The sequence below is a fragment of the Neophocaena asiaeorientalis genome, unplaced genomic scaffold (assembly GCF_003031525.2).
Source record: "Neophocaena asiaeorientalis asiaeorientalis breed wild unplaced genomic scaffold, Neophocaena_asiaeorientalis_V1.1 scaffold327, whole genome shotgun sequence".
Classification (NCBI taxonomy): Eukaryota; Metazoa; Chordata; class Mammalia; order Artiodactyla; family Phocoenidae; genus Neophocaena; species Neophocaena asiaeorientalis.
In genome coordinates, this window is record NW_020174560.1 from 8,761,767 (window position 1) to 8,777,352 (window position 15,586).

Below are 15,586 nucleotides of genomic sequence, written 5' to 3' on the forward strand. Positions count from 1 at the left end.
TCCCCTGCATTGGCAGGCAGAATCTTAACCACTGTGCCACCAGAGAAGTCCGATATTTTTAACATTTTTTAAACAGGCACTGCATACTCACCAGTGGGCAGCAGGAGAACCTTTAAGGTCTCTGATTATGTTGCCACTGAAGTCCGTTCATCCCACTGTTTTGCAATTTTCATTTACTTTTTTGAGTCCCTCTTCAAGCTATGAGTCCTCTGAGGTCAGGGTCACCTCCAAGCCTAGCCCATGATATTATGGCAAAGAAGTGATGTGGTCACTAAACCCATTCTCTCTTGTCCCTGGGCACACAGATGATCTATATTTTCCTTACCTTTGTCAGTAAGTTGGAGCCAGGTGACTTCATTTTGTCCATGGAGTGTAAGTGAAAGTAATTTATACTATTTCCAGAACTGGGCCATAAAAATCTGCCCATCCCTCTCTGCTTCTCCCCTTTTGTAGTAAACTTGGAGGCCTCTTGTGGAAAACGGCGGCATTACAAGATAGAAGACGACTTGGTCCCTGAATGGGTGCATGAAAGCCTTCTCCAACACATTCACACTCATCCATCCCACTGTTGGCCCACACTGGACCGTGACATGAGCCAGAAATAAACCTTCATGTAATGAATCCCCTGAGATTTAGGGGCTGTTCATTATAGCAACGAGCATAACCAGACTAATGTGGGTAGGAATTCAATAACTGCTTGAAAAATAAAGGACTTTCCTGTAGAGATCCTAGCAACAACTTGGCAAGTAGGCTAGTCTCCACAAAAACAAAGTAATCATTATTTCTTCCCAACTCATATTCTTCCCAGAAACATCTTGTTTCCTTAGATTGTTCCTAACGACAATTGTTATCACTTGACTTGAGGAGTTTAAATGGTGTTATTATTGATAACAAATACAGAACATTTTGAATAAATTACTGTCTTGGCACCTAAGCCTGAGAATTCAGCTGTTTCCTGTGAGATATACATACTTAGACCAGCTCAATTCATCCTTCTTCTAAAACATATACTTACACATCACTTGCTATCTGCTAGGCCTGCCCTGCCCTGACGAGTGGAGGAGAGAAGATGGAAACAGCTTTCTAACCACAACAGCAAGAAGAATAGGGCAAGTTCCCCCAGGAAGAGCACGGTCAAGGCCACTGGACGGAGAGCGTGAAGAGGTGGGTCTGTCCTGCATCCAAATCATTTCGTGAACATGAGCAAGTCTCTGGCCCTTCCTGAGCTCCAGTTCCTCCTCAGTAAATAGCCTGTTTAGACAAATCTAAGGATGACGCAAGCTGCACCTTCACAGAAATGCACGGACACGGCCTCAGAACCACTTCCAACACCGAGCGCCACTCCACCACTAATCAGTGAAACCTGCTAGCCATCCCCGAATGAAGCATTTTCTAGGTTCCCATCAAGCTTTTCTGTAATGAAAGTCAGAAACTGGGAGAAGGTCCCAAAGGGATCCACTCTCTGAACTCAGAAAGATCTCAGAATAAGAGTTTTCTAGAGAAGCCAAGCCAGGCAGGACAGTTTTAGAGACAGCTCACTGGGGACTCCTGCGTTTCTTCTCCCCGGCAGAGTGATTCAGGACACAGACTTGGGAGCCAGACTGCCTGAGTTTGAAGCCCGATTCCACTTATCAACTGTCAAATCTCGGGGGAGTAATGGATGCTTTTTGTGCCTCAGTTTCCTCAACTACTGATAAAAGGCTTAAAAGGGCTAATATTCATGAAGCGTTTGGGACAGCAGCTATTGCGTATAGCAACCCTTCAAGTATAATGCTTGTTACGTAAATTATCTGCTGAGCACCATGACACTTCTTCACCCCAGGGGACAGTGAAAGGCTGGGGATGAGGCAGAGAGACAAAGGTTCTGCTGAAGAGCTTAAGTGAGGATTTCTTAGACCTGATGTGGGGGCTCCAGACCTCATCCTGTTGCCCCAAATCCCCTCCAATCTCCAGCGCCCATACGGCCTTGTTCTGAGACCAGGAACCAGAATTGGGTACAGGACACATCCCAGCCTTTGAGATCTTTCGCTGAATCTGAGACAGTCTCCTCTACCACTGTGCTCATGGTCGCCCTACGACTAAGGAAGAGCTTATATCAAAGGGTTAAATGTATTCCCACTGGGGATGGAGGTCAATTTCCTCCCTGAAACTCGGCTCTCTGTACTTCCTTCACTCCACCCTCAACAAATGTGCAGGATATGAAATTGCTGAGAAGTCTACTTTGAAATCTTAGCTACCCTACCTAAAAAAATATACTTTGCCTCAATGAACATTTCTCAAAACTTCCTCAGCCCAGGAGCCTCCGAAGCCCCTACCAGGCCAGCTCTCCTCCCGCAGCCACTCCCTTCACAGGAGGATGAGGGTCTCCATGGCAGCCACATCCCTCCCCCTCCTCCTTGTCCTCATCACCGTCGCCCTGGGGTCCAAGACTGAATCCTATTCAGGTGAGTGCAATACCTTCCAATCTGGTTCTTGTGGGTAAACAAGCACGAGTAGGGTTGCCGGGGATACAAGGAGAAAGGGGCTCTAGAAGGAGGTCTGGTGTCTTCTTTTTTGTGTTATTGAAGTATAGTTGCTGTACAATGTTATATAACTTACAGGTGTACGATAGAGTGACTCACAATTTTTAAAGGTTATACTTCATTTATAGTTATAAAATATTGACTGTATTCCCCATGTTGTACAACATATCCTTGTAGCTTGTCTTATACCTGATAGTTTGTACCTCTTAACCTCCTACCTCTACGTTTCCCCTCCCCATTTCTCTCTCCCCACTGGTAACCACTAGTTTCCTCTCTATATCTGTGAGTCTGCTTCTTTTTTATTATATTTACTAGTTTGTTATATTTTTTAGATTCCACATATAAGGGATATCCTACAGTTATGTGTCTTTCTCTGTCTGACTTATTTCACTTAGCGTAATGCCCTCCAAGTCCATCCATGTTGCTGCAGCTGTCAAATTTTCATTCTTTTTTATGGCTGAGTAGTATTCCGTTGTGTGTATATAAGGTCTGGTGTCTTCCTCACCCTGCCCGGGGTGAGTCCCCTTCCTGTCAATGCCATGCAGTGAGGCCAGGCTATGTCTTCACTCCCTCAGTTCACCTCTCTTCGCCATTAAGCAAAAGACTGGCTCATCCCATTTGGGGTCATTATCCCTAGGGAGACTGAGGAACAGTCTTTGGAGCCTCTCGAGGCCACTATGTCAATTTACCTCCTGGGATTTGGACCCAGGCTGCTTCCAGGGTCCGCCCTACTCCACGAGCGCAGCATCGTTTAGTCATGTGGTAGGGGGAAATGCGACAGTTGGGGGCGTCCCCAGGCCACCTTTTTTCAGCTTATTTCTTAAGATGAGCTGCCTTTACAGCAGCCAAAACTATTCCTCACTCTGCAATTTTACTTTATTTCCTTTTCAGAAACTGAAGGGAAACATACAAGGTTGTTGAAATAAAACTAGACTAAAGTTGACGGAATCTGGACAGTTTGATTTGCCTCTCTGAGAATTCACTCAGACAGCTCAGAGGAATGCAGTGGCAGTGGCTCCCGGGGACCAGCGGGTCCCTTATGTCACTCTTTGGGGAGTGAGGATGCTGCTGGCAATGGTGCTGGATAAGAGGACCAGCCCTTCCCTTTCCACCCAAGTACCCGGTCACTGTCGGTGACCCCGAGGTCATCGCTGTGCACACCCACATTTCTGTCCAGGTTGGTCACATAACATGCACAGCCCCAATCACTGCACCCGCTAACTGCAGGGTCCTTGATCTGAAATGCCCTTCCTGCTACCCCCATAATTCAATCTTGGTGTGACTTTGCTGTCACCCCCTTGCACCTCCGGTAAGAGCCATGAAATTTCAGAATCAAAAAATAACTGAAAAATAGTGATTTTTTAGAAAGTGTTTTAGATCAGGAAACCTTCTCTTCAAGCAAAATCTTACACAGGAGGCCCAAAATGTAAAACAGACAAAAAGGCTGATGGGGTCTTATACCCAAGACTGAACTCCCAAGTGCATCAGTGCCTCCAGGAAACTTCATGTAAAGACCACCAATCCAGTTAACCGCCTCTTCACAGATGGGGAGACTGAGGAGGGAATGAGGGGTGATGGGCGCAAAGCCAGCAGAGGCGAGGTGGGGTGTCCTGCAGATCTGGGTGTCCTGGCCCCTGGGCCATTGTCCTCGGGGCTTGGTATGGGCATCCTGCCCTCTTTGCAGGGAATGGGCAGGATGGGGACACTGGGAGGGGCAGGGTCTGCATTCCCAAATGGCATGTATCCCAATCCCGATTGGGATTTCTTCCCACATCCCTCCTTTTTGGAGCATCTCTGCCAGCTGCCCCCAGGGATGGCGTGTGCTCGCTGAGATCTGAGCTTTGCTGCTCTTCCATCTGGAGTTCAAAGTCATCAGCCAGTCCTTCTGGGGTGGGGATGTGGGGGTGGAGAATGGAAAGCAGAGTGATCACTAATGAAGGAAGAGGGAAAGGGGAGCCCCGGGAAGAGTCTAGAAGGGAGACCAGAGGACTGAGTTTTTTCTACAGCCCTCTCTTGGAATTCTGGGGGCTGTCCCCTCCTTCCTTCCCTCTTCCACCTGCTCGGGGGCAGAGGCAGCCAGCAGCTGTCACCTTTAACAAATGTCCCGATCTGGGACTTCCCTGGTGGTGAAGCGGTTAAGAATCCGTCTGCCAATGCAGGGGACACGGATTCGAGCCCTGGCCCGGGAGGATCCCACGTGACGTGGAGAAAAAAAGCCCGTGCGCCACAACTACTGAGCCTGTGCTCTAGAGCCCGTGAGCCACAACTACTGAAGCCCGCGCGCCTAGAGCCTGTGCTCCGCAACAAGAGAAGCCACCGCAATGAGAAGCCCGCGCACCGCAACCAAGAGTAGCCCCCCCTTCGCCGCAACTAGAGAAAGCCCGCATGCAGCTTTCTCTAGTCTCTCTTTCTTCGCGTTGCGAAGACCCAACGCAGCAAAAAATAAACAAATAAAATAAATAAGTTTATTTTAAAAAAAACAAACAAACAAGTGCCCTGATCTCAGCTTCCCTCCATGCTTTCTCCTCAGGAGGACCTTACCACCCCACCGAGTGCTGCTACAGCTACGTGACCCGGCCAATCAGGAAGCAGTGGATTTCAGGCTATTATGAGACCAGCAGCCAGTGCTCCAAGCCTGGAATTGTGTAGGTGGCACCCATACACCACACTGGGGGAGGGGGAGCCAGCAGGGCCAGGGTAGGGGAGAGGGGGGCAGGGAGAACACAGAATGGGTGCTCCCCAGGGTGCTTCTCAGGAATGTCCACGCAGGGAGAGGCAGCCGGGAGGCAACCTGGGTGCTTCTGGGCTGTCTGGGGCCCGCTGGGGCCAGGAGGAAGCTGGTGCCAGGGGTGGGGAGGTGTGGGGGAGGGGAAGGGGAGGGAAGGGGCACTTCCTGGGTGGGGACACGGAGATTAGATGGGTCCAGGGGCCCTGAGGGGCTGAAGGGCATGCCTCAGAAAGGACGCTGGCCCTGGGCTACCTCTCACTAAGGAAGGAGAACCAGTCTGGGTTGGATGAGGAATTTGTGAGGAAGGGAGGATGGGCTCTTGCTCCCTGGCTGCTGGACCCTTGGTTTCTCATCCTTCTCCCCTCTTGTTCCACAGCTTCATCACCAAAAAGGGCCATCAATTCTGTGCCAACCCCAGCAATGACTGGGTCCAGGACTATATCAAAGGAGCTGAGGAGATCTGAGTGACCCAGAAGTAGCGGAGAAGGACACAGCTCAGAATTTAAAGAGATGGGGCTGAACTCCACTCCCAGTTTAGCCCCAGACACCTCCTGGGAGCTGCCCTGCCTTGAATTAAAGACCATCATGCCCTTCCCTGCACTCGTCCATTTCTACTAAATTGCCTATTGGCGGTAGACTTGAGGACACTGGTGAGCCCAGCTCAGGGTGGCACTCTCAGCCTCAAGCACCGCTCTGCAAAAGTTTGGCCAGAGCCTGGTGCCAAAAAATGGGTCAGGTCTGCGATGGAGGTAGAGGAAAACTGAGCAGAAAATGAGGAAGACAGTGTAAAAGCTACCTTTACACAATAATAGCCGCAATCATGACAGATTCCATTTCTGTAGCGCCGTCTGTATTCTAAGCACTCCGCTAAGCAGTTTGTGTACATTATCTTACTTAAGCTTCACAAGTGTAAAGCTAAGAATTATCACCTGATTTTGCAGGTAAACCTTCATAAAGGCCTCTCTATAGCAAACTCCATAGTCTTTTTCTGGGCTGGTCTCAAGGCCTCTGTTCCCTGCTGACTGGGATAGGAATGACTTCATGGACATATTTTATCCAATTCTTGCCCATCCACTTACACACATCAGGTTGCACTCTATTGTTTTACTCAGTTTTGTGTCCTGCACAAGGCATAGCAAAAAGCCTGACCCACACCAGGTGCTCAGGAAATGGATAGATGGATGGATGGTGGATGGATAGTCAGATGGGTAGATGGATGGATGGGTGGGTGGATAGATGGATGAATGGATGGGTGGGTGGATAGATGGGTAGATGGATGGATGAATGGATGGTGGATGGATGGGTAGATGGATGGATGCGTGGATAGATGGAATGATTCAGGAGTCAAGAGGAAGCTTATGCTCCAGGAATAACACTCAGCTGCCCCCAAAGGGGGGGATGCCCCCACCTTCCAGGTTCAAGAAGGAGCTCTGCATACAAAGAGGAAGAGCACATCCAGTGTAGGCACTATGACCACCCTTCCTGGCCTCCAGCCCTCCACAGACAAGGGCCAAGAGGGTGCCTGCACACTGAAGGTACAGCAGACTTCCTCAGACCTCTCCTCCATAAACAGAGGTCAATGGGGTATCTCACACACGTACCCTCCCTAGCTTCATAAAAAGCCACAGCTTCACCAGCACTGACTGTCTTGAACACACCAGGACTAACTGCATTGTATGTTTTTTTCCTGTTTATAAGCAGTCATGCCAAACAGCAAGCCCCACAGGTACCTTCATAGTCCTTGTTTTTCCCCTGCCTCCCTCTACTCCCATCTCCTGAAACACTCCCTCACATCTCTAAAACTCACAGTGCATCAAAGGCAAAATCCCCTGTATCTTTCATTTCTTCTCTGCACGCTGCCTTCAGCCTGGAACAGGGCTCTGAGGCAGTCTGAAGAGCTAAGATGCTGAGGGGCAGGTCCAGGCTTAGCCAAAGGTGGGGGTGGGCCGCAGCAGGAACTCCGGACCCAGAAGCAGGTTGTCAGGTTCATGATGTTGGGGTGCCCTCTGCTGGCCATGATTGGCCATGGTGGCAGATTGGATTAACCCACACTGAGGGCACCCAGAAGGGATCAGCTAATTAGACGTAAAACTGGTTCCGAGTCCAAGGTCCAAAGACATAAATGAGAACATTGATAAATAAGCCAAACATTTCAGCAACAAACAGGGACCCAAGGATCAGGCACTTCGGGGGCTGGGGGGTGGTATTTGTAGCATAATCTGTGACAAGAAAGAGTGTGAGCTCAATCATGTGTCCTTGGCGGGGGTGGACACACATACTTTTCCGAGGGCACTAACCCTACCCTTGCCTCGGTCTGTGTTCTCTCTAATCCGGCTTTCTGTTTGCCCTCCCAAAGACCGATCACCTGGGGAAATAGTCAGTTCAACCCTCCTCCCTCCTCCTTCCCCAACATAGAGATGGGGGCAGGGAACATGGTGAAACCGCACGGATCTGGTTTTCAGGACTGCCTATCTGTCTCCTACCCATGTGACCTTGGACAATTTATTTAACCTCTCTAAGCGTCAGCGGCCTCATGTGCAAAATGAGAGTGAAAATCTCTACTCCCCGCTGGGAGGATTAAGTGAAGTGGGGCATGCCAGGTGCTGACACATGGCACGCGCTCCACACTTTCCCTTTCTCTCTTTTTTCCTTCACACGGATTCAAACCTTACCGAATTCAACTCTGCTCCAGACCCCGCCCTCCATCGCCCTCCCCTTCAGCAAACACCGAGGGAGGGGCCGTTGTCTCTCCTCCTCCACCCGCTAAAGTGGCCAGAGTCCAGAGAGCTGAGGGCCCAGCGTGGATGACCAGGAAGGAGATTGTCTCCGTTCAGCCTCCGAAGCCCAACTGCCCAACTGAGAGGATGAAGGTCTCCGCGGCTGCCCTCTCTCTCCTCAGCTCACCATTACTTCTGCCATTCACAGCCAGCCAAGTGAGTCCACCTGTCCCTGAAGGGCGGCAGTGAGAAAAGGGAACGGGGCAGCGAGGTGATGCTAAGAGTGCTGTCAGGTCTCTGTCACCAGCCCTGGGGCCTCTCCCCTCCTGCACACAGAGCTGCTGCCTTCAAACTCTTCGCTTTGTAAGTAGAGCTGAGCTGTGGTCCAGATCCTTCTGGGGTTGGGCAGTTTCAGGAAGCTGGGTCAAGGTTACATCAGGAATCCCAAAGACAGACAGCAGGAATGATCATTTAGGAGGAAAAGCCAAGGAAGAAGCAGAAGAGATAATAATAAATGTACGCAATGAGGAGGGAGGCAAGGCAAGTGGATGAAAAAAGCCATAGATCCTCTGGGAGGGCAGGATGAAGGGAGTCAGGGATGAGTGATGTTTGAGGCTAAGCCCAGGAATGGGGAGTCTGAACCTAGGCACCCCTTGCTTGCAGTGTCTGTTGTAGTTTGCTGGGACTACCACGGCAGCCAAAAGAAGTCCTGGTGGGATGCCCACGTGTACCATTTGTGGGTTTCTGGGCCCCTATCTCCATCCCCCAGCCTAGGACTAAATAAAGTCTGGAGAAAAGAGAAAAGGGGTTGAAGGAAGTTGAGAGGTTTTGGAACTATGGGATGCTTGGGACATATGGAGAATGGGGCTTGTTTTGCCCACTCCCTAACCCTGCCTCTACCATCATTTATGAGGGCTGGTGATAGGGACGGGACCAAGGCACTCAGGCCTTCTACATACCCGCCTCCAACTGCCCCAGCCCTTCCTTTGTCCCTAAGGCTGCCCTTGGCATATAGTCTGGCCAGATTCTGCCTGTGTAAACACTCAGGGGAGCAAGGGTCACACACACCATGTAATCTGCCCACACGCTCTCAGGGTGCCCCTGGTCTTTGTAAACGTTGCCTTGAGAACCAGGGTCACTGTGGGTAGAGGTGCCTCTGGTGGGTGGGACGGGGCAACAGTGCCCTTCAGGAAGGTCAAGCAGGAAGAGAAAATGGCCCACCCAAAGCACGGGTCAGGCAAATGATTCTCTCGAGAAGTCTCAGGCTTTGCCACCAGCTGGAAGCGAGGGTCAGGGATTTGCACTCTGCAGGTTTGGGGGCCGGGTGAGGTGATATCCCCAACTGATGAGCAGGCAGGGGAGCCCAAGGGAGACACAGTGATAACCCAGCCGAGTCTCGTATCCTGCGAGCGTCAAAGAGAAGGGGAAAGAGCCATTTACAGGCCAGAAGAGTGGCCATTACAACCATTAGCTCTTCATTACAGCAAGCGTTGAGTCTTTCTGTGCCAGACTCTGAGTTAAGGGCTTTACAAGCATTCTTTCAACTAATCCTCACCACGATCCTAGGACGTAATTTTTTACCCTCGTTTAACGGGTAAAGACACCCAGAGATTAAGAAATTTGTCCATGATTCAAGTCACTAAGTCGAGACTCCAACCCAAGCTGTCTGACTCTGAAGCCTAAATATGAGCCTTTTCCTCCTGCCCTGACTTCTGCTCATCTCCCCATCTCAGCCTCCTCCCTGACCTCAGCCTCTCTGGTGCCTCTAGCACAGAATCCAGGCTCCCTATCACAGCTCAGAAGAGGTGTGGCCCTCCCCTCCCTCGTCAATATCCTCCCCTCCTACATCTTCCTTCCCACCTTGCATTGCAGCCTCCTGGAACTAGTCCGTCCCCCCGGACACACTGGGCTTCCCCCACCTCAGGCCTCCATACGTTTCTTTTTTCCAGATCCCACAACCCCTCTGTCTGCCTAAATCCCACTCATCCTTCAGGAATCAACTCAGGCACCACCTGCTGTAGGACTTCTTCCTCAGCCACCCAGGCTGGGTTAGGTACCCCTCATTCTGTTCCCATAGCATCTTGTGTCAAATTCTACTCTATCCCAGACCACGTTCTATTGTAGCGTTTATCTTTTCACTTTCCCTTTTTACCCAGACTGGTCTGTAAGGTACACAAGAGCAGTGACTGTGTCTTCCTCATGTTCTGAACCCCATAGAGCCTGGCATGTAATAGGAGCTCAATATGTGTTTGCCAAGTCAAGTTCATCAGCAAATGTGATTACCCCAGTCCTCTGTACTTGGTGACACTCAGTCCAGAGGCTGAAGGTTCTACAGAAGGTTCAGCTTTTTCACTTTCTCCATTATCCATCAGGCTACCATCAGTCCCTGCTGATAAATGGCTTTGCCATCAGAAAAGCAGAATGCAAGAGATGGGACATGGAAGTGGGCAGCCATGGGCTCCCTCTCTACCTCCTTGGCTCAGCATTCAACGTCATTCCCTCAGAAATTCCTGAGTCGGTGAACCCTCCACCCACCTGCTGCCTGAAGTATCACGAGAAAGTATTGCCAAGAAAAGTGGTGGTGAGATACAGAAAGGCCCTCAACTGCTACCTGCCAGCAATCATGTAAGCACCGCTCCGCAGACATTTCTATGGAGAGGGAAGGGGCGCCCAAGGCTGCAATGGGGTGCACAGAACCAAGTCTCCATGCTAGAACAGGGGAACAGTGGTTAAGGGCCTGGGCTTTGACTCTCACAGGACAGGCCTGGGTTTCGTTCTTGATTTTTGCCACTTATAGTTGTGTGGCCCAAGAAATGGTGGCCATAATGAAACCGAAGCCTGAGGGTCTAGGCGGAGTGGGGAAGGGGCTGAATGAAGAGACGATGAGGTCTAGAGGCCAGAGAGGGAGGCCTTCTGAGGGGACCCAGGTAGGGGAGGCCTAGGGAGGTGGTACGGGGCATGAGGCAAGCCCCGCTGTGAGCTAGAAATGGGGAAGTGTCAACTGGACCCCCAGCATACTCTATGACCCATGACAGTCTAACTCTGCCTCCACAGCTTCATCACCAGAAGGAAACGAGAGATCTGTACCAACCCCACTAACGAATGGGTCCAAGAATACATCAAGGATCCCAGACTACCTTTGCATCCTTCCAGGAAGTTGGTCTAGGTTAACATTATTTGATCTGAGAAAGGTCAACCCCAGATCCTCAACTGCCCATGGTGGTCAGGCCTCAGTGGGAGCCCAAGTTTGGGGGAAAAATTGTGCAACCCTGTGAAAACGCAGGCAGCCTTGTGGTCTGAATGACAGAGTTACATTCAGAGAAGCAGGCCAGTGATCCCACAAAGTAAAGTGTTTCAAATATATTCTCAATCTCTGGAGGACATGCCAAATTAAGGGAGGAGAGCAGGGATACATTCTTAATGCACAGAAAAGCATCTTTCACATCCTCCTCCTTGCTCTGCTTTCAGGTCCTCACATCACTCCAGCCGTTCTAAATGATCAGACCACCTCTGGCCTCTCACTCACTGAGACCCAGAGGACTCAAGACTTTTCCTGTCCACCCTTATCCCTTTTCTAGGTCTCTTTTTTCTTCTATTATCTTTTCTTTTAAAAAATAACATTTTTCTTAGCAGGCCAGGGTGGGAATATTCAAATACTAGTGATTTTTGTCCCTGTTGCAGAGATTTTGCTGGATCCCCTGATATCGGGTCTTCCCCACGGTGACGTGTGTACAGACAGTGCCAAAACAGAAAAGGAGGTGTGAATCCCTAGCTCCCGCTCTAAGCTTTGCACGGCAAGGGAAGGGCATTAGACCAGGTTGGGGATAAAAATCTTGATCTAAAATGCAACCATTCAATAAATAAAATTTGCTTTATTGCCAACTTGATTTCTAATTTCCTGCCTGCTTTCTGCTAGGGTGGCAGAAACTTAATCAAAGTTTTTGCAGGGGCTTCTCCACATTCCCCTGAGAAATTTGTCAATTTGGGGGACTGGAAAGTTTACATGGTACCAAGCCCAGACATATATACTCCATCTCCCCTTCTCCCTACCCCTCTGTCCCCAGCTCAACAACAGGGAGTGGACTCAGACAAAATCCAACATTCCCGCAAAATGGTGTTATGCAGGCAAAGCAAAATCAGGCAACTAAAGCTATTTAATTGGATAAACAAATAAATTTGCTGAAGTGATCATTCTGAAGACTGGCCATCCAAAGACTTGGATTCTGATAAACTGACCCATGCCTGCCCCCAGTGGCCCCCAGTGGTACTGCATCATCCTGCCTCCCTGCCTCCCCACCACAACTGACGCTAATCGATCCAGATGGCCACCTGACTCCAGATGGCCAATGAGACTCTCTCTTAGAAATTTGGACCAGAGAAACAAGTACCGGTTGCTGTTCGAGCATCGTCCCGAAGGAAGTTCATTGTCCCTATGAACTCATCCACTGAAGCCCCTGGAGCTGCCCTACTTCCTGTCCCCACTCCAGGCTTGGAGGTTTGGTTAATCTCAATTCCATGAGATGCCCCAGGATTCTTCCCACTATTCCTGTTTTGTTTTAATTCCTAAAGGACCATGGTGGCATTTAGCACCTCCAGAATAACTTTTCGTTGGTTTAGGTCAGTTCTGGTTTGTGCGTGTTAAAACATTCGCAACATTTTTACCACGTTTAAGTGCACAGCTCATGGCATTAAGTACACTCACAGTGCTGTGCAACCATCACCACTATCCATCTCCAGAACGTTTTCATCACCCCAAGCTGAAACTCTGTACCGGTAAACAACTTCCCACTCCTCCCTCCCCACAGCCCTGAGGAACCACTATTCTACTTTCCATCTCTATGAACTTGACTCCTCTAGGTACCTCATGTAAGTGGAATCATACAGTATTTGACGTTTTGTGACTGGCTCATTTCACTTAGCGTAATGTTTTCCAAACGTATCCATGTTGTCAGGATTTCATTCCTTTCTAGGCCTGAATAATATTTCATTGTATGTATCTACCCTGTTTCGTTCGTTCATTAATCTGTCCACAGGTATCTGAGTACCCGCTTTTCTTTACATGAGCCAGAGTTAGCAGGTCTTGGGTTCTGTTACTTGTGCCAAAATCACTTTAACTTGTGCAGTTACCTGTCAATCACCACGCTGGCCGGGCAGGGGCTCGGGGCAGGTAAGGGACCGAGGCTCTGGCCTTCCCCTTGTTCCCCCACAGGGGTCACTGCTACCTGCTCTAATCGCCCCCAGGCTGTGAGCTGCTCCTGTATCCAGGGATTTCTCTCCACCCTCCCTGCGATCAAAGCTGAGAGCTTACAGCTGACTGTGACCAAACATCCTCCTCCAGGAGCTCACATCCCAGGGATGACAGAATCACCAACAAATACAACATAGCCAGGCTGGACCTTTGCTCGCAGGGGCCAGAGTGAACATAGAGGGGTGGCAGGGCTTGGACTGACACAGGAGCCAGACTAAGTTCAGTGTGTACACCCAAGCAGGAGGTTTCAGAGTCCTTAGCCAGCGCGAGGGTCAAATCAGGGAACCCGAGTTCAAAGGCCTTAGGGACAAACTGAGGCTGCAAACAAGGGGCAAAGGCCAGGATCAGGATTCTGGCAAAAGCTGGAACGGAAATGTCATTATTTGTCTTTTTTTTGGTCTATCAGAGGAGTTCAGGGTTGAGATGTCAGTCCAAAAACCTAATTGAAAATCTATATACAAAGTCAAATTCTTACCCTAGCACATAATATAAAGCTTGCCAGAAACTCCTAATAGTTCAGGACCAGAAGTACTTATCTCAGGTGCATTCAATTGTCTTTTGTTGGGTTTTTTTGTTTGTTTTTATTTTTTGGCCGCTCTGCTCTGCATGTGGGATCTTAGCTCCCACCAGGAATCGAACCTGTGCCCCCTGCAGTGGAAGCACAGAGTCTCAACCACCGGACCACCAGGGAAGTCCCTCAATTGTTTTTAAAGAGGGCTATTCCTAGGCTTTTCAAGGTAGATAAATGCCTGGCTTTAAACATTCACGTGCATGAACACAGACACACACACAGGAAGGACCTCCTCATTCTGACACACAGGGGTCTCCCAGCCCTGATGATCCTACATGGAAGACCTCACCCACATTAACCTATGCTCAGACAGCTTACATGACTGTCAGCCTGGTGGATGAAGGTGATCGACTGGAAGGGGGTGAACAATAAGGCCTGGAATAGTGGGGTTTCCACTCCCTTTGTCAGAGAAAGGGGTCGTAAGGGGTGAAGGCCACACACAGCAACATGAGGAACCAGTGCGTGGGACAGGAAGGGAAGAAAGTGAGGAAGCAGCTCTGGGCAGTACAAAAGAGCATCTTACCTGGCACCGAGAGGTCTGGCCGCACGCCCCCTCTCGTGCATCCATCTGGTGCAAGTGAGGATTTGCATGGGACAACCAGATGCCCCGCGGCTAGCTCTGGCTGGCCTGTAAGAAATGCTATTCGTCCCCCAGAGCAGCCTCCTGAGACGGGCCAGACGAGCAAGCATTTCCCCTGTAGAAAATACACGTGTGCCTGCACCTGTATGTGTGTAACCACTGAAAGTCACCAGCAGCCTCGATGAGGATATGGGGGACAGACACAGTTGATGCAACGGTTTAAAAGCACTGGCTCCACACTCAGCAGACAAACCCAGGTTCAGATCCCAACTCTGCCTCTTGACCTGACAGTAAAATGCTGTTAGTCTTTTAGCAGATAGAACAAGAATCCCTCTCGTGGAGGAAACAACCATGGTTTAGAAAATGTGTCTGTAATCCCAGTGAAGGCAGGAACCTCTCCCAGGACATAGACTGGGACCAAGATTTCAGGGGAAGGGGTGAAATTGCTCTGCGTGAACCAAGAAGAGTGACTGTTTTGCCTCTGAAAGCCAGAGGTGTGAGACAGGGCCAGCACCTCTAGACCAGAGATTGGAAAATGTGAAGTAAGTCATTGGGGATTCACGGAAGTCTTGTGAAAGCTTTGGATTCCCCTCGACTATAAGAACTGGAGAAGTGGAAAGACCCCCAAGCAGCTCTCAAGATCCAGGGACATGACTGGATGGCTACTTTAGGTGGGGTGGTGAGGAAAGGCCTTACTTTGGGGGTGACATGCTCCTTGAGAGCTAAATGACCAGAGCAAATCAGCCATGTGAGGACTGATGGGAAGAAAACTTTCCAGGCAGAAGGCATAACCAGTGCAACAGCCCTAGGCAGGAGCCAGCTTGGCCCAGGGGACAGTGTGGCTGGAGCACAGGGGTGAGAAGGAGACCAGCATGCGCAGTGGATACAACCAGTGTTGACACTCAGCCAGCTCCCCTCGGGAGCTGCTGGAGCTTTGACACATCGTAATAAATTAAAATGTAACCCGCTCACTGGGGTCCAGAAGTGGTCGTCTGCTCAGAAGCTCTCCAATGCCCCCAGAAGGCCATCCTAGCCTTTGGCTAGGGCCTCCTGGGGACAGGGATCTCCAAGTGAAGACCTGTTCTCCCATCCAGCAGCCATAGCCCGCTTCCCCAGCTCAGTTCTGCCAGCCTTTTCCAAGTCCTTTCTGAGTCAGTCCTCCTTGCCCTGCTTTGACAGGCTAGGAACCAAGGTGACCCCTGTCCTTGGGCATCCTTGTA

General features: G+C 50.1%; 2 protein-coding genes across 3 annotated transcripts; both read left to right on the forward strand.

Moving 5' to 3' along the window:
* LOC112408139 (C-C motif chemokine 14-like) lies at window positions 1-6,125 on the forward strand. Of its 2 annotated transcripts, none has more exons than XM_024757704.1 (4): window positions 1-1,164; window positions 2,292-2,444; window positions 5,053-5,167; window positions 5,627-6,125. In XM_024757704.1, the coding sequence occupies exons 2-4, from the start codon at window positions 2,357-2,359 to the stop codon at window positions 5,712-5,714; spliced, it is 291 nt and encodes a 96-aa protein (XP_024613472.1). In that variant the 5' UTR covers window positions 1-1,164; window positions 2,292-2,356; the 3' UTR covers window positions 5,715-6,125. The 2 variants fall into 2 exon arrangements, with proteins under 2 accessions (XP_024613472.1, XP_024613473.1); XM_024757705.1 differs by having other exon boundaries at window positions 1-613; window positions 1,037-2,444.
* A 1,641-nt stretch (window positions 6,126-7,766) lies between these two features.
* Window positions 7,767-11,520, forward strand: CCL16 (C-C motif chemokine ligand 16). The gene is given in 4 exon segments (XM_024757706.1): window positions 7,767-8,145; window positions 8,148-8,183; window positions 10,472-10,592; window positions 11,022-11,520. Coding segments are annotated over 4 exon segments (360 nt in total). The 5' UTR covers window positions 7,767-8,054; the 3' UTR covers window positions 11,134-11,520.
* The last annotated feature ends 4,066 nt before the right edge of the window (window positions 11,521-15,586 follow it).